Below are 24,273 nucleotides of genomic sequence, written 5' to 3'. Positions count from 1 at the left end.
AAAGAAAGAAAGAAAGAAAGAAAGAAAGAAGAAAGGGAGAGAGATAAAGAGAGAAAAAAGAAAGATAGAAAGAAAGAAAGGGAGAGAGCTAAAGAGAGAAAAAAGAATGAAAGGAAGAAAGAAAGTGAGAGAAAAAAAGAAAGAAAGAAAGAAAGAAAGGGAGAGAAAGAAAGAAAGAAAGAAAGAAAGAAAGAAAGAAAGAAAGAAAGAAAGAAAGAAAGAAAGAAAGAAAGAAAGGAAGAAAGAAAGAAAGGGAGAGAGCGAGAGAAAGAAAAAAGATAGATGGAAAGAAAGATAGATAGAGAAAGAAAGAATGAAAAAGAAAAGGAGAGAGAGCGCGAGAGAGAGAGAGAGAGAGAGAAAGAGAGAGAGAGAGAGAGAGAGAGAGAGAGAGAGAGAGAGAGAGAGAGAGAGAGAGAGAGAGAGAGAGAGAGAGAGAGAGAGGAGAGAGAGAGAGAGAGAGAGAGAGAGAGAGAGCAAACTCAATCGCGTTCTGTGTTGCAGCAGTTCCTGAAATTACCGTACGTGTAGTAATAGCCGCGCACACCCTAATTTTTTGGCGCTGGCTTGACCGTGTATTTTCAAACCGCGGCTGGCTTCACACACTGCGCATAATATCCACCGAAATCAGATTTTGCTGGAATCTACAACTCTGGTATGAAGAGCACTTCAAAGCCCGTTTTGTTTTTATTGCTAATGTGCGGTAAGTGTATGATTTCTGTTCATTCTTGAACACTTCTGTTTCACTATGACCCCGCAGAAGTCTTTCGATGGATCTAACTAACCTTAAATGGATAGAAAGTTATTTATAGGGTGGCTTGAAGCTTAACCCTTTAACTGTCACCCCCCTTTTTGAGAATACACATGAAAATGCACTATCCAAACTTAAAGGGCTGTAATTCAAGAATGCTTTGCTATAGACCAAAGTTTGGTCTCCTTTTAAAGACGACACTCTGCAGTATGGAAGCCCGTTTTCGCCACTAAATAAAAAAATAAAAACAGTAATTGCGACTTTTTATCTAAAAATTCTGACTTTTTTTCTCACAATTGCGAGTTATAAAGTCATTGATCTGCCGTGACCCGACACATGAGGCGCCACGTAGGATTTAAATCAAACTTCGCTTATCTACATACATAACATACAAAATAAAACGTGGATGCATGCTTTAGTTGTGTAAATGTATATGCGAGTGATTTCATATGTGGATGTGTGTGAACTTTTCAGTGCAAACGGAAGGCATTACTATGAGGCGCCACGTAGGATTTAAATCAAACTTCGCTTATTATGTATATATCAATACATACATAACACACGTGCATACACACCTATAAATTACTCGCATATACATGTATACTATTGGATGTTCAAAATACCTATATGAAATAGCCTACATGTGCACACTAATAAGAAATCCATACTAATACACATTATGTAATGAATGCATACACACTTGTGAATAACTTGCATATACATATAAACTTGACGCACGCATAGACCTATAAATACTCGTATATAAGCGTATATCTGGCACTGATGTTTGTGTGTGGGCCACCCTAAAAAATGTTATTGCCGCCCCCACTTCCCCCACACTATTGGATCAGAGAACTGTCAATCTGACGATTCCTATATGCCATGAGATCAGAGTAAAAAAAAGATGATCTATGTGCCATGAGATCATCTACTGTCAAAAAAGTTCGCGTTTGGAGTGTTGCGTTATTTATGTGTATTGTTATTGGACAATTTCTATCTATCTATCTATCTATCTATCTATCTATCTATCTATCTATCTATCTATCTATCTATCTATCTATCTATCTATCTATCTATCTATCTATCTATCTATCTATCTATCTATCTATCTATCTATCTATCTATCTGTCTGTCTGTCTGTCTGTCTGTCTGTCTGTCTGTCTGTCTGTCTGTCTGTCTATCTATCTATCTATCTATCTATCTATCTATCTATGCCTACATGCTTTAGATTACAAATTCAACATATACAAATATGAAAGAGACAACATTTAGACATTTTAAGATTTTTACATTCCACCTTAATGCGTTGAATATTTTTTTTTTAAAGGGAAACACATCGGCTCTTGAACAACTGTAAATCATTGATAATTACAGACACCATTGAAAAATTAACTAGCAAAACAGACGGCTGCTTTGGTAACTTGTTATACTGATAGTTATAGCTAAATACAGTGCAATGGATAAGCTAGCTTTTTTCATCACTCTCTGACCAGCAGTTAAATATAGTCCGCTGTGCAGAGCTCCTCTTCATTTTTGGCGCTAATGTTACCCGTGTGCTCTCCCATTCAATCACCACTCGGGTTGTTTTGGTGAAAGTGCGACTCATTGGTTGGACGTAACCAATCGGTTCAATGGAGGGGGAATATTTTTTGTCTGATTTATGACAAACTCATATTTGATTAGGAACAAAATTATTGTTACAAAATAAATGAATTCTAAATATTTTTCATTTGATCTACTGTGATTTTCATGTTGAAATATTGTGTGTGGGGGGGGGGGGCAAAGTATACTTTTTCATGTTTAGTTTTTCCAACAAAATCAAATGTCTTTTCTATATTAACCACAAAAACAATGTGAATGTGACAATGCAGAGCACAGATAATACATGAGACCTACCTCTGGAAAAAGGACATCCATAGTGAATTTGATCGTGTCACTATGGCTGTGTGTGGGTGTGCTGTTCAGAACTGAAGTCAGATGGGAGTAGACAGAATCAGTTTGCTCCTGATCTTCAATGTACAATGGCACAGGCAGTGTATTGATGGAACGTTTGGTGGAAAAAGTATCAAGCCACTTTGATTTCTTTTGCCCACTGATGATGGACTGCAGAGAAAATTGAGAATGACATTAAAAACATTTCCATGATGGTTCCAAGGGGAGGTCAAGAATGATACGGTCATTAAAATTGTGCAGGCCATCTTTCCACTCTTGATACCTGTAGTGGATTCCACATTGGTGGCAACATTTTGAGTATGTGGCAATGTCTGAAAAATACAGTGTTAGAAAAGTAAGCCATTCTATAATGCCGTTTAGGAAATATTCAGAACTGGTGTCAGGGTGTATTTTACAGATCCTTATTTGCACCAAAAATACTCGCCATGGATAATTCTTGTATTCGTAAGAATTTTGGCCTTTGATGTGATGAGCAGGGGGTCTGATAATGGTACATTTCCAGCACATCTGTGGCAGAACATCTCATCAGGAATGAGACTGGTTGGGTATGTGCTTGAAAATGAAGGCAGACGCAGGTGCTCAGGAAGAGCTGCAGGGATAGTCTTCTTGTTCATGACATACTGAATCATAGATTCCAGCTCTTTTGTCGGGGGGTACAGTAGGCTTACGGCATCTACATGTTCATGAACTGGACTGGTCTGATCTGTGCTTTGGACTGTCCTAAAGAGCTGACGTTCAGTCTGGAAAAGGTGCCATTTTGCTATGTATTTATGAAGGCAGGATCTTCTTGACCTGGCACATGGACAATGCCAGGAGTTCTGCTTTACATCATATGTGACCATTATTCTTCCAAGTTGGGCATAATAGAATGCATGTGGCTCATAGATGGAAATGCACCTCTTTAAAGATGGCATTGTGGCCTTTGTTGCTACAGACAAGGGTTTGTTGTCTTGGGTGGCCAGGCTTTGTCTTTGTAGACAGTCTTTCTTTTGCTGCTAAACCATTTTAACCGGACCATTTCTGTCAAGAGTGCTTTCTGACTCATCAGCAAAAGATCCACAATAGTCTAGGTAACTGAGGTGATAGCATTTGTAGTGGCTTAGCCCACTCCTCCTGGCTAAGTCAATGTCCACTTGACATGTTGGCAACTCACATCTGACATTCTGCTCTGTTCCCCAGATTTTGTAAACAACATGGACTGGAACACTTGAAGATAGAAAATGTTTCTGGACTGAATAGACACCATTAGCTCGGTCTATGCAGTCAGAATGAAGGTGATGGCTTGTTGTAATGTCGTCCCTAAATTTTGTGTGCTTCCTCTCCAGATGTTTTCTTAAATTTCTTTTTTGAATGGTAATGTGGCACTGAGGGCATTTTGTCTTAACAACTGTGCTGTTCCGTAGCTGTGATTTCATGGAGGACCTACTGGTAGTCAAGGGTGGCACATCAGGAATGGTGGTTGATGTACTGGCGATCAAGGGTGGCGCATCAGGAATAGCGGTTGATGTACTGGCGATCAAGGGTGGCACATCAGGAATAGCGGTTGATGTACTGGCGATCAAGGGTGGAACATCAGGAATAGCGGTTGATGTACTGGCGATCAAGGGTGGCACATCAGGAATAGCGGTTGATGTACTGGCGATCAAGGGTGGCACATCAGGAATAGCGGTTGATGTACTGGCGATCAAGGGTGGCGCATCAGGAATAGCGGTTGATGTACTGGCGATCAAGGGTGGCACATCAGGAATAGCGGTTGATGTACTGGCGATCAAGGGTGGCGCATCAGGAATAGCGGTTGATGTACTGGCGATCAAGGGTGGCGCATCAGGAATAACGGTTGATGTACTGGCGATCAAGGGTGGCGCATCAGGAATAGCGGTTGATGTACTGGCGATCAAGGGTGGCGCATCAGGAATAGCGGTTGATGTACTGGCGATCAAGGGTGGCGCATCAGGAATAGCGGTTGATGTACTGGCGATCAAGGGTGGCGCATCAGGAATAACGGTTGATGTACTGGCGATCAAGGGTGGCGCATCAGGAATAGCGGTTGATGTACTGGCGATCAAGGGTGGCGCATCAGGAATAGCGGTTGATGTACTGGCGATCAAGGGTGGCGCAGGAATAGCGGTTGATACACTGGCTGTCTTGCAGCGTTTGAGGTGGGCCACGAAGTTGTCACATCTGAAAATTATTGAGGAACAATATACACAATGATAGTGTAGCTTTGGTTCACAACCTAGACCACACCGGTGGATTGTATAATCTGAAAAAAAAAAAAAACAACCGAAAAAATATTACTTAGATACTTACTTAGATTCCTACTTCATGTACAAATACACAGCACAAATTTGTTGTACTTTTTTTTGTAAAACTTATGTGCAACATGCCCTTGATTTGACAAAAACTAAAACAGAAACACATCCATCTTGTATGTATTTAACATCAACACTCCTTTACAACATTTTTAGAACAAATAATCATTCACAAATGATGTTACCATCATGGACGACTGCCCTTGAAAAGTGAAGCTGAAGATGAGACTGCAGTTTGCTTTGAGGGTTTGTAAAACTCCGAAGTACAGAATGGGCAGTGGAACAGAGAACAACAGGAGGTGCATCTTTTAAGCTCTGGCAATGTGCAGTCTCTGTATTGAAGTAATTTCTGCACATGAAAAGAGAATTCACTTTACATTTTATTTATAGTTTGTACAAGTTTAGAGAGAGAGGTTTACATTTTTTAAGTAAAGTTTTAAGTTTAAGTAAGGTTTTTCAAGTCTTTTAAGTAAAATAAAGAAACTATAATAGTATTAAATATATAATATAATATTATTTATGTATGAAGTTACTCATTTTGAATTCCTTTTCACTCATTATAATACGTTTTGTTATCAATAATATACAGTATTATTACCTCCAGTGTGGGGCTATTTATCCTGGTTCACTGTTTGAATCAGCCTATAAAACCCCACTCTAGAATCTTTATTGGGACGCAGCAGTATAGCGCCTAATGCCGTAAGATCTCTGGTCAAACAGATGATTGGCTTAAAGCGGTGTCAAATAAATATCTAATATATCATTGTTTAAAAACGTAAACAAGCCTCCACGACGTGCTGGCATCATATCATCAAGTCAAGTCAACTTTATTTATATAGCGCTTTTAACAATGTAGATGGTTTCAAAGCAGCTTTACAGTGTTAAACAGGAAAAGAATGCAGCATAATTTTATTCAGCCGTATAGCCATTTGATGTCATCAGTTCATTTCAATTTCCATACGGTGACAGTGTGGGCTTTAGATCAATAATTAGATCAGTAATTTAGTTTATATGGTTAATTTAATTTATTAATTAGATTTATTTCGATGTTTAGTTGAAAAATATAGTGTCCCCAACTGAGCACGCCAAGCCAGAGGCAACAGTGGCAAGGAAACCAAAACCCCATTAGGTGACCTAATGGAGAAAAATAAACCTTGGGAGAAACCAGGCTCAGTCGGGGTGCCAGTTCTCCTCTGGCCAATTAACAAACAGCGTATTATTATTATTATTCTGGCCACTTTACAGGTCAGAGGTCATAATAGATCGGAATATTCGAAGGACCGAGGCAACACGCTGGAGACGGGTTTATTGAGGATGATGCTGATTAAATAATTATTAAAGTGCAATATTCAAATGATCGGAGTCAACACGCTGGAGACGGGTTTATTGCGGATGACATATTGATTTCAGCATTATTTAATTGTAATATTCGAACAATCGGAGTCATCACGCTGGAGACGGGTTTATTAAGATGCCGTGTCGATGAGGCAGTTGCAAGGGGAGGCTAATTGACACGGTCTCTGCGGACACTTCGGGGTCCTGTGTTGGTCTTCTCTGGGCGCAGGTCCACCAACTGATCTGGATACGGCCCGGATCTGGCTGACTGCAGTAAACCTCGGGATAAAATAGAGAGACTATCATTAGCGTAGATGCCATTCTTCTGATGATGTAACGAGTACATCAGGTGTTATGGGAAGTGTTCCCGGTTCCGGCTGACCTAGTTAATGCAGCCTAGCAATCATTTCATTGAAAAATTGTTTTATGTGTATGCCACAGTAAAGAGATATGTTTTTAGTCTAGATTTAAACTGACAGAGTATGTCTGCTTCCCGAACAATGCTAGGAAGACTGTTCCAGAGTTTAGGAGCTAAATAGGAAAAGGATCGACCGCCTGCAGTTGATTTGGATATTCTCGGTATTATCAACTGGCCAGAATTTAGAGACCGCAGTAGACGTGATGGAGTATAATATGTTAAGAGCTCGCTCAAGTATTGGGGAGCTAAACCATTTAGTGCTTTGTAAGTAATAAGCAAGATTTTAAAATGTATGCAATGTTTTAATAGGTAGCCAGTGCAATGTTGACAGAACTGGGCTAATATGGTCATACTTCCTGGTTCTAGTAAGTACTCGAGCTGCTGCATTTTGGGCCAGCTGGAGTTTATTTATTAAGTGAGCAGGGCAACCACCCAGCAGAGCATTACAATAATCTAGCCTTGAGGTCATGAACGCATGAATTAACTGTTCAGCATTTTGCATTGAGAGCATGTGCCGTAATTTAGATATATTTTTAAGATGGTAGAATGCAGTTTTACAGATGCTAGAAACATGGCTTTCAAACGAAAGATTGGCATCAAAGAGCACACCCAGGTTCCTCACTGACGACGAAGACTTGACAGAGCAGCCATCAAGTGTTAGACAGTATTCTAGGTTACTACTTGTGGAGCTTTTTTGTCCAATAATTAAAAATTCAGTTTTTTCTGAATTGAGTTGCAGGAAATTACCGGTCATCCAATATTTTATATCAGCTATGCATTCCGTTAATCTTGTGAATTGGTAAGTTTCTTCAGGGCGTGAAGAAATATAGAGCTGAGTATCGTCAGCATAACAATGAAAACTAATGCCACGCTTCCTAATAATATCTCCCAGTGGTAGCATGTACAGGGTGAAGAGTAGCGGTCCTAGCACTGAGCCTTGTGGTACTCCATACTGAACTTGCGATCGGTGTGACATCTCTTCATTTACTGCTACAAACTGATAACGGTCACATAGGTATGATTTAAACCAGGATAAAGCAATTCCACTAATACCTACATAATTTTCGAGTCTATTCAAAAGAATGTTGTGGTCGATGGTATCAAATGCAGCGCTAAGATCGAGTAACACTAATAGAGAGATACAGCCACGATCGGATGATAAGAGTAAATCATTTGTAACTCTGATGAGAGCAGTCTCAGTGCTATGATACGGTCTAAATCCTGACTGGAAATCCTCACAGATACCATTTCTTTCTAAAAAGGAACATAATTGTGAAGACACTGCCTTTTCAAGTATTTTTGACATAAAGGGTAGATTTGAGATTGGTCTATAATTGACTAATTCTGTAGGATCAAGTTGCGTTTTTTTGTTGCGTCAAGTGGTTTAATAATAGCCAACTTAAAAGTTTTCGGTACATATCCTAATGACAAAGATGAATTAATGATATTAAGAAGAGGATCTATGACCTCTGGTAGCATCTCTTTTAATAGCCTAATCGGCACAGAGTCAAGCATACATGTTGTTGATTTTGATGATTTAATGAGTTTAGCCAATTCTTCTTCTCCTATAGCAGTGAATGATTGTAATTTTTCCTCAGTGACACTACAATGCTCTCTCTGATGTGATACTGTAGTAGACGGCTCCATGGTTAAAATGTTCTTCCTAATATTATCAATCTTACATGTAAAGAAGTTCATAAAGTCATTACTGCTGTGCTGTTTACAATCATCAGAAGTTGAAGCTTTATTTTTGGTTAATTTAGCCACTGTATCAAATAAATACCTTGGGTTGTGTTTGTTTTCTTCCAAGAGAGTCGAGAAATAAGCAGATCTAGCAGTTCTTACGGCCTTTCTGTATGTGATCATGTGCTCTTTCCACGAATTACGGAAGACATCTAGTTTTGTTTTCTTCCAGCTGCGCTCCATTTTTCTGGCTGCTGTTTTAAGGGCCCGGGTGTGCTCGTTGTACCACGGACTATTTTCTTTCATCTTCTTTAAGCGCAGAGGAGCAACTGTGTCTAAAGTACTGGAAAAGAGAGAGTCAATAGTTTCTGTTGCAACATCGAGTTCTTCTATGCTATCTGGGATGCTGAGGAGATGATACTGATGAGGAAGATTATTTAAAAAGCAATCTTTAGTAGCGGCAGTGATTGTCCTGCCATTTTTGAAACGAGGGGGCGGCTTTGCAACCTTAGCTAAATTAAGTATACAAGATACTAAGTAATGATCTGAGATGTCATCGCTCTGCTGCAGAATTTCAACGGTATCAACATTTATTCCATGTGACAATATTAGGTCTAAAGTATGATTATGGCGATGAGTGGGTCCTGACATGTGTTGCCTAACTCCAATAGAGTTTAGTGTATCTTTAAATGCTAATCCCAATATGTCTTTTTCGTTGTCTACATGGATATTAAAATCACCAACAATTAGTACTTTATCTACGGCCAGTACTAATTCTGATAGAAAGTCAGCAAATTCTTTGATAAAGTCTGTATTATGCCCTGGTGGCCTGTATACAGTAGCTAACACAAATGTTGAACGGGTTTTGTCATGTACACTACATAGCGTTACATAAAGCACCAAAACTTCGAAGGAATTATATTTGAAACTAGACTTCTGAGTAATACTGAAGATATTATTATAAATTACAGCAACCCCTCACCCTTTACCTTTCCGATGCGGCTCATGTTTATAACAATAATCTTGGGGGGTGGACTCATTTAAAGTAATGTAGTCGTCAGGTTTTAGCCAGGTTTCTGTCAAACAGAGCACATCTAGATTATTATCTTTAATAATATCATTAACAATAAGTGCTTTTGGGGAAAGGGATCTAATATTCAGCAACCCAAGCTTTATCAATTGTTCATCTGTGTTATATCTTTTGTTTATTTGTTGGACATCAATTACATTTTTACTGTTGAATGGTTTTGATGGTTTTTTGTATTTACTAATTCGGGGAACAGACACAGTCTCTATATGATAATATCTCGGCGAAAGAGTCTCTACTGTATGTGCTGGGATTTATCTGACTCCGGTGACGTGAGACAGCTAGCAGACGGTCAGTTTAGCCAGTTTGTCTGCTTCCTGACCTGGGCCCTAGTGAGTCAAGGTTTAGCTCTAATACTATGTGCCAAATTACTAGAGAGAAGAGCTGCACCACCCCAGGAGGGATGGATGCCATCCTTCTTCAACAGGTCAGGTCTGCCATAACGTTAAATAGGATGTCAGATGCTCAGAGTCAGACCTCATTTAATCCGGAATGGACAAAAGAGCACAAATTTATATCAAAAAGCACACTTTGTTGCTGTGTGGACATTAGTGTCAAGGAAAAGATGCCATTGACCGACATGCCAACACGGAAAAACAAAAAAGTTTCAGACGAACCGCAGGTAGGCTACCGTCTTCCCTTTTTCTAGAAGCAACATCACCTCAGGATGACACAATCTCCCCTGCAGAGCTTTGTAAATATCAATCGTGCAGTCAAGCATCACCGGTCATACAGAAATACATAACCAAATAATCTGGCACAGTGCCAGAAAACATTACATTTCTTGACTTCTGTAAATAACAGAATAAATAAACAAATTAAGAAATACACATACATATTAATAAATAATAAATAAATACATAAATAAATACACATTTCAGATAAAAAAGAGCTGCTGCAGAGGGTGAACTTTGTTAAGAACTGAAATGTGTATTTATTTATTTTTCGCATCCATTATTTGTTTATTTATGTATTTCTGTTATTCCCAGAAGTCCAGAAATGTTGTTTTCAGGCACTGTGCACTTTACAAGACAGGTTCATCTCAGTGGTCAGTTTTTGAAACAGACATCACAATGTCTTGAATAAATACAAATACTGTGAACAAACTACATCAAGATACACTCACCTAAAGGATTATTAGGAACACCTGTTCAATTTCTCATGATTGCAATTATCTAATCAACCAATCACATGGCAGTTGCTTCAATGCATTTAGGGGTGTGGTCCTTGTCAAGACAATCTCCTGAACTCCAAACTGAATGTCAGAATGGGAAAGAAAGGTGATTTAAGCAATTTTGAGTGTGGCATGGTTGTTGGTGCCAGACGGGCCGGTCTGAGTATTTCACAATCTGCTCAGTTACTGGGATTTTCACGCACAACCATTTCTAGGGTTTACAAAGAATAGTGTGAAAAGGGAAAAACATCCAGTATGCGGCAGTCCTGTGGGCCAAAATGCCTTGTTGATTCTGGAGGTCAGAGGAGAATAGGCCGACTGATTCAAGCTGATAGAAGAGCAACTTTGACTGAAATAACCACTCGTTACAACCGAGGTATGCAGCAAAGCATTTGTGAAGCCACAACACGCACAACCTTGAGGCAGATGGGCTACAACAGCAGAAGACCCCACCGGGTACCACTCATCTCCACTACAAATAGGAAAAAGAAGCTACAATTTGCACAAGCTCACCACAATTGGACAATTGAAGACAGGAAAAATGTTGCTTGGTCTGATAAATATTGATTTCTGTTGAGACATTCAGATGGTAGAGTCAGAATTTGGTGTAAACAGAATGAGAACATGGATCCATCATGCCTTGTTACCACTGTGCAGGCTGGTGGTGGTGGTTTAATGGTGTGGGGGATGTTTTCTTGGCACACTTTAGGCCCCTTAGTGCAAATTGGGCATTGTTTAAATGCCACGGCCTACCTGAGAACATGGATTGATTTGAGCTATTCGAATGACATTGTAATACCATCTAATTCTGTCATGACCATTCTGACCATGTCCAAATGACCATGCCCAATAGAGCATCTTTGGGATGTGGTGGAACGGGAGCTTCGTGCCCTGGATGTGCATCTCACAAATCTCCATCAACTGCAAGATGCTATCCTATCAATATGTGCCAACATTTCTAAAGAATGCTTTCAGCACCTTGTTGAATCAATGCCACGTAGAATTAAGGCAGTTCTGAAGGCGAAAGGGGGTCAAACACAGTATTAGTATGGTGTTCCTAATAATCCTTTAGGTGAGTGTATATCGTAGTTCAAATGGTCTGGCAATGAATAGAGTAGGCTGAATCACTGTATCATGATACCATTGATACTGTTTGTAGCAGCCTTTGAGATAATCCTCATTGGGGCAAGGCAAATGGTTGGGGGGATCAAACTCCCAACTGGTAAGAGGCTTCCTCCACTGAGGAGTTACATGGATGATGTCACCAGCCTCCTTCAGACAGCAGCATGCACATCAAGACTGCTGAAGAGGATGGACGAATTGATGTCATGGGCAAGAATGAAGATCAAGCCCTCCAAGTCCCGGAGCTTGTCCCTTAGGAGAGGAGTCAGAAATGATAATACTATCTTTGTCGTTGGAGGGGAAAAAATCCCACTCCTATCAGAGCAACCCATCAAAAGCCTGGGGAGGCAGTACACCGCAGACCTATCTGACAAACAGATGGGGAAAACCGTCATGAAGCAGCTCTCTGACGGACTGGCAAGGATCGACCAAAGCCAACTCCCTGGGAAGTATAAGGTCTGGTGCTACCAGTTTACACTCTACAGGAGGGTAATGTGGCCCCTGAAAATGAGTGAGATTCCCTCATCAACCATAAGTAAGATGGATGGAAAGGCAAACTCATTCATCCGAAAGTGGTTGGGGCTGCCACGGTGCCTATCTGAAACCGGTCTCTTTGGAAAAAACACGCTGCAGCTGCCACTGCAGTCCATACAGTTGGGCTACATGCAAGAAAAGACCAGGTTGGTTCTCGAGTTGATGGAGTCCACAGATGAATCAGTAAGGAACGCAAATGTCAAGGTTCCTATTGGCCGCAAGTGGAATGCCCAAACCGAGGTCGATCAAGCTGTCGGTCGGCTACAACACCGGGAGATCATGGGCAGAGTTCAGGCAGGAAGAGCAGGGCTTGGATGGGGAGAGACGCCACGCTTTTGGTCCAAGGCCAATCGCAAGCAAAGGAAGGAGATGGTGGTAGCAGAGGTGACGAGGATGGAGGGAGACCGCTACAAAATCAAGGCTGTGTCGCAGGGTCGACAAGGAAGCTGGACAACCTGGGAGGGAATCATGAACCGGAACATCAGTTGGTCAGACGTGTGGAAGATCCCACAGGCAAGACTTAGCTTCCTTATCCGTTCAACCTACGACATGCTTCCCTGCCCTCGGAACCTCCACCAGTGGTTTGGGAATGAAGAATCCTGTGCACTCTGCAATGCCCCCAACGCAAGTCTCCAGCACATCTTGTCAGGCTGTAAGATCGCTCTCTCACAGGGACGCTACAGATGGCGCCACGATCAGGTCCTGAGAAAGCTAGCCGAAGTACTGGAGGAGTGTCGACAGGGTAGCAAACAACCACCAGCAGCAGAGGACCCCACAATCTTTGTTTCGGAAGGAGGGGTAAGGAGAAGCACCAGACCAAGAGAAACAGCAAGGCCCTTCTCCCCCAACCAGGAGTGGAACATGAGGGTTGACCTGGACAGGCAGCTCCGGTTCCCCACGGAGATAACCACCACATCTCTCCGACCAGACATAGTGGTGTGGTCAACCAAGGCATGATCGACGCACCTCATTGAGCTCACCGTACCACTGGAGGAGGGGATCGAGGCCGCCTTCGAACGGAAGAAGGCCAAGTACTCAGAGCTCGCTGCTGAGTGCCGGGAGGCTGGCTGGAAGACTACCATCTACCCAGTGGAGGTCGGATGCCGAGGTTTCCTTGGGTTGTCAACCATACGCCTCTTGAGGGAAGCAGGAGTGACCGGAGGGAGGCTAAGGAGGGCAACAAAGGATCTGGCAGAGGAGGCAGAGAAAGGTAGCTTTTGGCTCTGGCTGAGGAGGAAAGATAGGTGTTGGGGGAAGAACATCTAACCCCAGACAACAGCTGCAGGGAGAACAGCTATCAGCTGCAGGGGGTGACAGGGAGACGTCCCTGTCACTGCTCCGCCACCAGGAGACGTTCCAGAATTAAAGGAGCGAAACGTTGGTGAATGGTGGTTTCTGGCTGATGACCCTGCAGCTGACCCATGGGCACTGGAGGAGGTGCGACAGGCAGCAATGCCCAGCAGGTGATAACATCTTCCTGTGCAATTACTGATGGACAACATTGTATTGTAGTTGTGAGTACTCCAGAGTCCTATGCAATTATTCTTGCCTCACTAAATTCCGCAAAGTGTCCTCCTTTTTGGCGTTATGGAAATGGCCACCCTAGTTTTGTACTACCCATGCATTGTGGTTTGAATCATTCATGCAGCTGAATTGTCTTACTAGTTTCTTTTATGCTTACTTTGTTTTTATTTTTGCTGTAGTTTTGTGATGTTCAGAGTTTATCTGAATATTTTGATGTTTGTGTATGTATGTCTATATTTTAAATGAGGCAATAGTAAAGTAAATGTTCTGTGCACACAATGTGTTTTTTGAAATCCTTCAGGTTGTCAACACTGCTGGATCTCACGCTAATGATGATCTTCTGCTGTTTGTTTGCATGTGTTGCATTGTGAATCCAGTCATATTTCCCCGTAATGTTGTTTAACTCATAATGATTTGTTCATTTCTTCTTCAGGTGTTTCTGGCGTTGGTGCAGATGACGTGTCAGTGATGGAGGGAGATTCAGTCACGCTACACACTGGTGTTACAACAAACCAACAAGACAGAATTAGATGGTATTACAATGTCATTCGAATAGCTCAAATCAATAGAGATCAGAGTAAAGTCTGTACAGATGTTCAGTGTAATGAAGGGACTGAGAGATTCAGAGACAGACTGAAGCTGGATCATCAGACTGGATCTCTGACCATCACAAACACCACAAACACAGACTCTGGAGAATATAAACTATGGATCACCAGCAGCAGTGACAATGAAAAGATCTTCAGTGTTTCTGTTTGTGGTGAGTCATGTTTAAAGCAAGTCTTGTACATTTAAAGTTTTTTACAATCGCTATGACATTTTTTTCAGTACTTGTAACACATTTCCTAAACTCTTAACACACAAACACACCTACAACACACAATTGGCAAAACGGTTAATTTAATGCTAAACATCACACATCGTAAACTAAACTCAATTTCAAAATACAATAATTCATTAACACAATACACTATGTCTACCAAAACAGGAACTCTTCCAACAGGAACATTTAGTCAATCATAGCACAATGTTATAAAAACACTAACACTATATGGAATTACAGAAACTGCACTATTTTTTTGTGCCAGGTCTGCCCTTATACAATAGACTGTATATTTTATTGATCGTAGATTGTGTGTCTTATGAAGACTCTCCACATTTTTGTTTTGTTGGGTTTAGTAAAGGCATGCATTTTGTTTCTTTTTCTGCAGAAATTCAATACAAAAATTAATGACCCATCTCAGAGTAGCTTTAAAGAATGCCCTTCAGTTTTATTTCATTATCAGCAATCACCGTGTTGACAATAGCAAGTTCCTGTTCTTCATTTAGGAGCTTTCCTCTGCCCCCTGAGGGAGGTATGTTAAATCCTTAGATAGACAAAATACAGTTAGGGACCAGAAACATACAGTCACTGTAATACATGGTAAAGGTATTGTCAAGTAACTAAAAGGAAAACTGGAAGATCCAATAGCAATTTAAACTCATTTATTAGTCACAAACTGCACAGCGTTCATATGAAGTCCAAAGACCATTGAGAATGAACAGAGAATGAGGCAGACAAATGCAGAGCATGCAGGAAGTGCAAAGGCTCAGGAGAACAGGCAGGAGATGAACAGCAGGTGGAGATCCGACAGAACTGTGACACAGGAAAGCAGCAGGCAACATAGGGCAGCAGGAATCCACATTTATTTACATTTATGCATTTAGCAGACGCTTTTATCCAAAGCGACTTACAACTTGGGGGTACATGAAGCGATTGGTCATGAAGAGTCGAGAAGCGCAATAAGAGCCTGAAATCCTGAGACCGTGTACATTGCTCAGTGTAGCACAGGCTAGAGAAGGGAGGGAAGAAGGAAGAGAAAGAGGAAAGGAAAGTGTGTTTTTTTTATTTTTTTTATGAGGTTAAGTGATCACAAAAGAGCTGAGTTTTAAGTTGACTTTTGAATGATGTCAATGATTCTGTGTTTCGGATGGTGTTGGGAAGATTGTTCCACCAGCTGGGAACGTTGAATGAAAATGTTCTGGAAAGGGATTTTTTTCCCCATCTGTGATGGTACCACAAGCCGTCATTCCTTTTCTGAGCGAAGGCTTCTGGTGGGGGTGTGGATTTGTAGAATGGAGTCAAAGTAAGCAGGAGCAGAGCGCGTGGTGGCTCTGTATGCAAGCATCAGCGCCTTAAACTTGATGCGACCAGCGAGTGGTAGCCAGTGCAGGGAGATGAAGAGAGGTGTGACGTGGGTCCTTTTGGGCTCGTTGAAGACAAGACGTGCTGCTGCATTCTGGATCATTCGAAGTGTTTGGATCGCACAAGAGGGAAGTTCAAGTCTAGAAATAACCAGGGCCTGGACAAGAAGCTGTGTTGCGTGCTCCGTTAGGAACGGTCTAATCTTCCTGATGTTGTGGAGCGCAAACCGGCATGAGCGAGCTGTCTTAGAAATGTGTTCTCTGAAGGACAACTGATCATCAAATGTTACTCCAAGATTTCTGACTGACTTTGATGGGGAAATCAAGGATGTACCTAACTGGATGGTGAAGTCATGTTGTATGGTGGGACTGGCGGGGAAGATGAAAAACTCAGTCTTTGCCAGGTTGAGCTGCAGGTGATGTTTTCTCATCCATGCAGAGATGTCAGCCAGACAGCTGGAGATTCGTGCAGCTACTGTGGGGTTGTCTGGGTGAAATGAAAGGTAGAGCTGAGTGTCATCAGCATAGCAGTGGTATGAGAAGCCATGTGCCTGAATGATGGGTCCCAATGAGGTAGTGTAGATGGAGAAGAGGAGAGGACCAAGCACTGAGCCCTGTGGAACCCCAGTGCTCAGTGGCTGTGCTTGGGATTCCTCTCCTCTCCAGGCAACCTTGAAAGACCTACCTGTGAGATAGGACTCAAACCAATGGAGTGGAGTCCCTGTGATGCCCAGTGATGAGAGGGTGGACAGAAGAATCTGATGATTGACCGTGTCAAAGGCCGCAGATAGATCGAGCAGGACGAGGACTGATGATTTGGAGTTAGCTTTAGCTATCCGCAGGGCTTCAGTGACTGACAGTAGTGCAGTCTCTGTGGAGTGGCCTCTTTTGAAACCTGATTGGTTGATGTCCAGCTGAATCCAGGAACCAGAACAGAGGTGAATCTCCCGGGAGACACGGTGAGCAGACTCCAGGAACCACACAGGACAGCCTGTAATGATGTGACAACAAGGGATGAGAGAGACAAGTATAAATAGGCAGGATAATGGCAGGATAATGAGTGCAGCAGGTGGTGGCGATCAGATCAGCAATCAGTAACCATGCCCCTAACACAAACAGAGAGAAAGAGACGATGGATTGATGAACTGTGAGAGGTATTTACACATCTTACCTGTTGGTTTCTGGAAAAATATGGATAATGGATAATGGATGCCACTGTGTCCCGGCTGAGATTTGGCTGTACTCGTTCACCAGCCTCTCTGTATGATAGCCTTTGGTTTATGATATGGTCTATGATAGTAGCAGTTCATAGCAGTTCATGGCAGTTGCTTCAATGCATTTAGGGGTGTGGTCCTGGTCAAGACAATCTCCTGAACTGAATGTCAGAATGGGAAAGAAAAGTGATTTAAGCAATTTTGAGCGTGGCATGGTTGTTGGTGCCAGATGGGCCGGTCTGAGTATTTCACAATCTGCTCAGTTACTGGGATTTTCACGCACAACCATTTCTAGGGTTTACAAAGAATGGTGTGAAAAGGGAAAAACATCCAGTATGCGGCAGTCCTGTGGGTGAAAATGCCTTGTTGATGCTAGAGGTCAGAGGAGAATGGGCCGACTGATTCAAGCTGATAGAAGAGCAACTTTGACTGAAATAACCACTCGTTACAACCGAGGTATGCAGCAAAGCATTTGTGAAGCCACAATACGCAAAACCTTGAGGCGGATGGGCTACAACAGCAGAAGACCCCACCGGGTACCACTCATCTCCACTACAAATAGGAAAAAGAGGCTACAATTTGCATGAGCTCACCAAAATTGGACAGTTGAAGACTGGAAAAATGTTGCCTGGTCTGATGAGTCTCGATTTCTGTTGAGACATTCAGATGGTAGAGTCAGAATTTGGCGTAAACAGAATGAGAACATGGATCCATCATGCCTTGATACCACTGTGCAGGCTGGTGGTGGTGGTGTAAAGGTGTGGGGGATGTTTTCTTGGCACACTTTAGGCCCCTTAGTGCCAATTGGGCATCGTTTAAATGCCACAGCCTACCTGAGCATTGTTTCTGACCATGTCCATCTGTTTATGACCACCATGTACCCATCCTCTGATGGCTACTTCCAGCAGGATAATGCACCATGTCACAAAGCTCGAATCATTTCAAATTGGTTTCTTGAACATGACAATGAGTTCACTGTACTAAAATGGCCCCCACAGTCACCAGATCTCAACCCAATAGAGCATCTATGGGATGTGGTGGAACGGGAGCTTCGTGCCCTGGATGTGCATCCCACAAATCTCCATCAACTGCAAGATGCTATCCTATCAATATGGGCCAACATTTCTAAAGAATGCTTTCAGCACCTTGTTGAATCAATGCCACGGAGAATTAAGGCAGTTCTGAAGGCGAAAGGGGGTCAAACACAGTATTAGAATGGTGTTCCTAATAATCTTTTAGGTGAGTGTAGCAAAAAAATAAATTCCAAACACATTTACTGTTAAAGTGAAATTTGTAGATTTTAAATCTAAATTGAGTTTATTATGATTGAAAATGTTTATTTTTTTCCTTTGGCATTTAGCTTTGACAGTTGATTTTGTTCTCGTACACATCGTTTATAATCATCTGTGTCTATTATTTCATACTCATGGTTTTTACTTCACCAGGAATCCAAAGTGCAGAGGATTCAATGTTTATAAGGACAAAACGTGAATAAATCCCATGTTATGTGTCTGTCCCTCAAAACAAGACCCCCATCATCTGTTGGTTTGTGTTTCAGGTGTTTCTGCTGCTGAACGAGATGAACTGAAGAGAAAGTCAGGAGAATCTGTCACTTTAAGTCCTGGTGTAAAAAAACACCCAAATGATTCAATGAGGTGGTATTTTGATGACACTCTCATCGCTGAAATCACTGGGGATCAGAGTCAGATCTGTACAGATGATCAGTGTAAAGAGAGATTCAGAGACAGACTGAAGCTGGATCATCAGACTGGATCTCTGATCATCACAAACACCACAAACACAGATTCTGGACTCTATAAACTACAGATCAACAGAAGCAGATTCAGCATCATTAAGAGTGTCAGTGTTTCTGTCACTGGTGAGTTTCCTTTGAGCAGTTTTAGAAAACAGTGCTTGATTTACCCGATGACACAATTTACTAGTTAATTAAATCAATATAATGCAACTTTCTACTGAAAATATACTGTAAATATCAGTCAACGGCAGTGTTCGGGGTAATGCTTTATAAGTAACTCAGATTACGTTTTTCTAGTAACTAGTAAAATAACTCAGATTACGTTTTTCAAGTAACTAGTAAAGTAACACATTACTTTTAAATTTAATGTCTGCAGTGACGCAATTAGTTATGTTTCAAGGGAGTAACACAATATTGTAATGCATTACTTTTCAAAGTGTCTCTCTTCATCTGTTCCAGATTCAGGTTTGTCTTCAGCTGCTGCTGCTGCAATAAGTGCTGCTATTGCTGTTGTTCTGCTGTTTGTGACTGTAGCAGTTACTGCTGTGATTTACTATCGCCACAGGAATTCTACACGAGCAAGACAAAAAGGCAAGTATAGCATACAGCTGATTATACAAAATGTAAATATAAGATTTATTGTGCAAAAATAATCTGTACAAATATGTTAAAGTATGTATTTGTTTTCTAATTGACCAACATAAGAGTTTGTGTTTTTCAAACAGGAACTGGGAACCAGAGCAGTGATCAGGTGAGATACTATGTGCACTAAATCTATCTGCAGAAAAACTGAATTTACAGCAGACTGACAACTGTGAGAACTGTTAAAGCAGCACTAGGTAACTTTTCAACCTTCATAAAATATTTTCAAGACTCTTGTGATGATACATCGACTTACAATAGGTTGAATGACACGTCTGCCATAGCCTGATGGGGTCTGTATCGTTTTTAATCGTACTTTTAAACTTCGGGTTTCGGGTAGTAACCCGAGAAAAAAAAGAACTACAAAATTCGACTGCTTTACGGCATATACGTCATTCCACCATCACCCCCACTTCCTTAAATTCGGACGCGCAAGGGTTAGGCTAACCGTACAGACCGGTCCGCGTGCGTTCTCGATTCAGTGTACTGATGATCCAAAAACCACTGCAACCGATTCTTAACTCAAGAACGAGAACTGTGACGCTGCACGCATGCTCAGTATCATCAGCTTCTGCTCGCTGACGTGCTCGTCATCATCAGTTCTCTCTACAGTAGGTTAAGTGTACTGTTGGAGTAACTGAATAGCTCCAGGATGTTGGTTTATTTCGAGTCAGAGGGACAGTCAGACACGTCAAAAAGTGATTAACTTTATACATTTGTGGATTAGTGCTTCCTAGAGATGCGAACTGTTTAGAAGGATTCAGTCCGATTTGGTGAACTGGTTCAACCGGTTCACTAAAAAGAACCGGTTCAAAAGAACGATTCGTTCGCAAACTGGACATCACTATTAGGGTTAGCCTATGTCTAAACAGCGTGTACAAGTTTGGTAGGGGCTACATTCTTGCAAGTAAATACATAAGACGTACAAAATCATATTTTAGGATACCTAACATGTCTGTGATATTTGTTTATTTGTCTTGCCTCAAGCTATAATGCAAATCGATTTTTCAAATTTGAAGATTCATCTATGGTAGCTTGATATTATATTGACGATATATGGTTATTACCTACCACTCAAACATTTAATTGAAGTATCATATAGATTCTGTAAAACGGTAACCAATACGTAGACTAGACTACTATAATGACGATGGCTTGTAAACATGAGCATCGCGATCATTTGGCGTTTGGAAAAAACCCCCCAAAAAAACATGAAATTATATTCATATGACATGCTGAAACATATGCCACTGTACCTGGGATGAAGACATTTCACACGCCACGCAAGCAGAACACCTGCAGTGTTCAGGGCTATCATAGTTATCATGTCAACAAATGCACGTGCGATGCATCCCCTGATGTAGGATGACAGTTTACGACAGTAGTAGAGGACAATACTGTTTCCCAACTGTAGGGGGACCCCGAGAGTAAAACCTACCTAGTGCTGCTTTAAAGCCATGCAAAATTATTATACAAATTGGTGTGACATAATTTCAAACTAAATCAGGCCAAAACAAAGTTAGTTTGGAGTTAGTTTTTCAGGAGTTTTTTAACAGCTTGCTTTGATATCACATTGGTTAATGGTGAATATGTTATAGATAGGTGTGGCAGTTTTCTTACCGCTGTCATTTTTGTTGAGTATTTATTTTTTTATTGAGAGGAAAGCATGCAGTGCATATTTACATATTCATCTTAACATCACTCAGCAGTGGGCGGTGTCAGATGTTAGCTAACAGTATCACTGATCAGCTATTTCAAACTTCTTTTTACCCCTGCAGTGAAAAGGAAAAAGAACTTCACCTTGAGTACTGTGTACCGGGGCCTTAGGTGGTGTGTATCTGTGTGTGTTTTCTGTGTGAATGTATGTGTGGTTTCATTCAGAAATCATCACATAGATACACCAATTCTGATTGACTTATTTAAGAGAGAGCTGCTCTTGTGCTGTTTTACTTCAGAATGAAGAACAGGGGTCTTTACATTCAGCAAACATCAGAGGGAAAATACATTTTTGTGTTTGTGTAAATTACTCAATATCCTGAACAATTTGTGAATTTGTTTTCTTTCTTTCAGGTGGTTTGTATCGGAGAACAAAAAATAACTAAAAGGATGTCCCTTAATCAAACTCAGACTCTGCAGGCGGGTGTCGCTGGCAAGGAGTCCATTAGTTCCACCGATCCTCAGCAGACGGGTGTTGCTGACAGGCTGTCCATTAGTTCCACCAATCCTCAGCAGACGGGTGTTGCTGACAGGCTGTCCATTAGTTCCACCAATCCTCAGCAGACGGGTGTTGCTGACAGGCTGTCCATTAGTTCCACCGATCCTCAGCAGACGGGTGTTGCTGACAGGCTGTCCATTAGTTCCACCGATCCTCAGCAGACGGGTGTTGCTGACAGGCTGTCCATTAGTTCCACCGATCCTCAGCAGACGGGTGTCGCTGACAGGGTGTCCAGCACTTCCACCAATCCTCCGCAGACGGGTGTCACTGACAGGCTGTCCATTAGTTCCACCGATCCTCAGCAGACGGGTGTTGCTGACAGGCTGTCCATTAGTTCCACCGATCCTCAGCAGACGGGTGTCGCTGACAGGGTGTCCAGCACTTCCACCAATCCTCCGCAGACGGGTGTCACTGACAGGGTGTCCAGCACTTCCACCAATCCTCCGCAGACGGGTGTCACTGACAGGGTGTCCAGGAGTTCCACCGATCCTCAGCAGACGGGTGTCGCTGACAGGGTGTCCAGGAGTTCCACCAATCCTCAGCAGATGGGTGTCACTGACAGGCTGTCCATTAGTTCCACCGATCCTCAGCAGACGGGTGTTGCTGACAGGCTGTCCATTAGTTCCACCGATCCTCAGCAGACGGGTGTTGCTGACAGGGTGTCCAGCACTTCCACCAATCCTCCGCAGACGGGTGTCACTGACAGGCTGTCCATTAGTTCCACCAATCCTCAGCAGACGGGTGTCGCTGACAGGCTGTCCATTAGTTCCACCGATCCTCAGCAGACGGGTGTCGCTGACAGGGTGTCCATTAGTTCCACCAATCCTCCGCAGACGGGTGTCACTGACAGGCTGTCCATTAGTTCCACCGATCCTCAGCAGACGGGTGTCACTGACAGGGTGTCCAGCACTTCCACCAATCCTCCGCAGACGGGTGTCACTGACAGGGTGTCCAGGAGTTCCACCGATCCTCAGCAGACGGGTGTCGCTGACAGGGTGTCCATTAGTTCCACCAATCCTCAGCAGACGGGTGTCACTGACAGGGTGTCCATTAGTTCCACCAATCCTCAGCAGATGGGTGTCACTGACAGGGTGTCCAGTAGATTCACCAATCCTCCACAGACGGGTGTCACTGACAGGGTGTCCAGTAGATTCACCAATCCTCCGCAGACGGGTGTCACTGACAGGGTGTCCAGTAGATCCACCAATCCTCCACAGACGGGTGTCACTGACAGGGTGTCCAGTAGATTCACCAATCCTCCACAGACGGGTGTCACTGACAGGGTGTCCAGTAGATTCACCAATCCTCCACAGACGGGTGTCACTGACAGGGTGTCCATTAGTTCCACCAATCCTCTGCAGACGGGTGTCACTGACAGGGTGTCCAGTAGATTCACCAATCCTCCACAGACGGGTGTCACTGACAGGGTGTCCAGTAGATTCACCAATCCTCCACAGACGGGTGTCACTGACAGGGTGTCCAGTAGATTCACCAATCCTCCGCAGACGGGTGTCACTGACAGGGTGTCCAGTAGATCCACCAATCCTCCGCAGACGGGTGTCACTGACAGGGTGTCCATTAGTTCCACCGATCCTCTGCAGACGGGTGTCATTGGCAAGGAGTCCATTAGTTCCACCGATCCTCCGCAGACGGGTGTCACTGGCAAGGAGTCCATGCACTGCGAGACCCCATAATACGCTGATCTGTTGTGTTCATAGTAATGTATTACTGCAAGATGCAAGTGCTCCTCACAGATCATATGCACAAAAAAACATTTGATGGCATCTGTCAGCCAAAAAACGCAAGTACTGAATTAAATCTCTACTGTGTATGCAGTTTTTGTGTATTCACAAAATGAGAATTGATCCTTCCGTGTTCCCTGACACGCTCCTATATGTATATCAAAACCCATTAGATGGGTTCATGTGTAGTATTATTCTGGAATAAACCTGCAAACACCTCTTTAACGAACACTTCTCAACATTGAGTTTTTTATTAGATAAGAAAGCTAACATTGAATCTTTTGTAGAGTGATCATTGTGTGTCCTTGTACACTAAACTTTCACCTTTAACATTGTAGGATTCAGCCTTTGATTTGGCTAGATGTTCAAATACATAGCAATATGAACACGAGTCCAAACAATAAAAAGCGTTTATATGTGTATTTATTTTTTAGATGAAGTTGATGGCTGTTCTTGGAAAAGTAAACTCCAGTTATGACTCTAGTTGGCGCTCTAGTAAAGTATACATATCTGTCTTATCAGACACTCTTTGAAGATGCCATATTAAATTGATTTTATAGTAGGAACAATAATTGTAGTATAGGGGGAATTATATGCAAACAGGTAAAACAAGTCATCAGAGTTATA

General features: G+C 42.2%; 2 protein-coding genes across 5 annotated transcripts in view; both read left to right on the top strand.

Moving 5' to 3' along the window:
- The window catches only part of LOC307120270 (uncharacterized protein), a 911,732-nt gene that overhangs the window by 581,389 nt on the left and 306,070 nt on the right, over positions 1-24,273 (top strand). The gene's annotated exons all lie outside the window — the stretch shown is intronic.
- LOC307120274 (uncharacterized protein) lies at positions 540-23,873 on the top strand. Its single transcript, XM_079807229.1, has 6 exons — positions 540-703; positions 14,327-14,653; positions 18,850-19,170; positions 19,507-19,638; positions 19,773-19,798; positions 21,760-23,873. Exons 1-6 carry the CDS (start codon positions 658-660, stop codon positions 23,596-23,598), a joined length of 2,691 nt encoding a protein of 896 aa, XP_079663355.1. The 5' UTR covers positions 540-657; the 3' UTR covers positions 23,599-23,873.

Source organism: Gobio gobio, assembly GCF_949357685.1.
Source record: "Gobio gobio genome assembly, chromosome: 24".
In the NCBI taxonomy this organism is placed as follows: domain Eukaryota; kingdom Metazoa; phylum Chordata; class Actinopteri; order Cypriniformes; family Gobionidae; genus Gobio; species Gobio gobio.
This window is presented reverse-complemented; position numbering and strand designations above follow the sequence as displayed.

Coding starts and splice junctions, on each gene's coding strand:
- LOC307120274 (XM_079807229.1), top strand. CDS start 658: ATGAAGAGCACTTCAAAGCCCGTTTTGTTTTTATTGCTAATGTGCG. Junction 704..14,326: donor GTTTTTATTGCTAATGTGCG/GTAAGTGTATGA, acceptor TTTCTTCTTCAG/GTGTTTCTGGCGTTGGTGCA. Junction 19,799..21,759: donor GGAACCAGAGCAGTGATCAG/GTGAGATACTAT, acceptor TCTTTCTTTCAG/GTGGTTTGTATCGGAGAACA.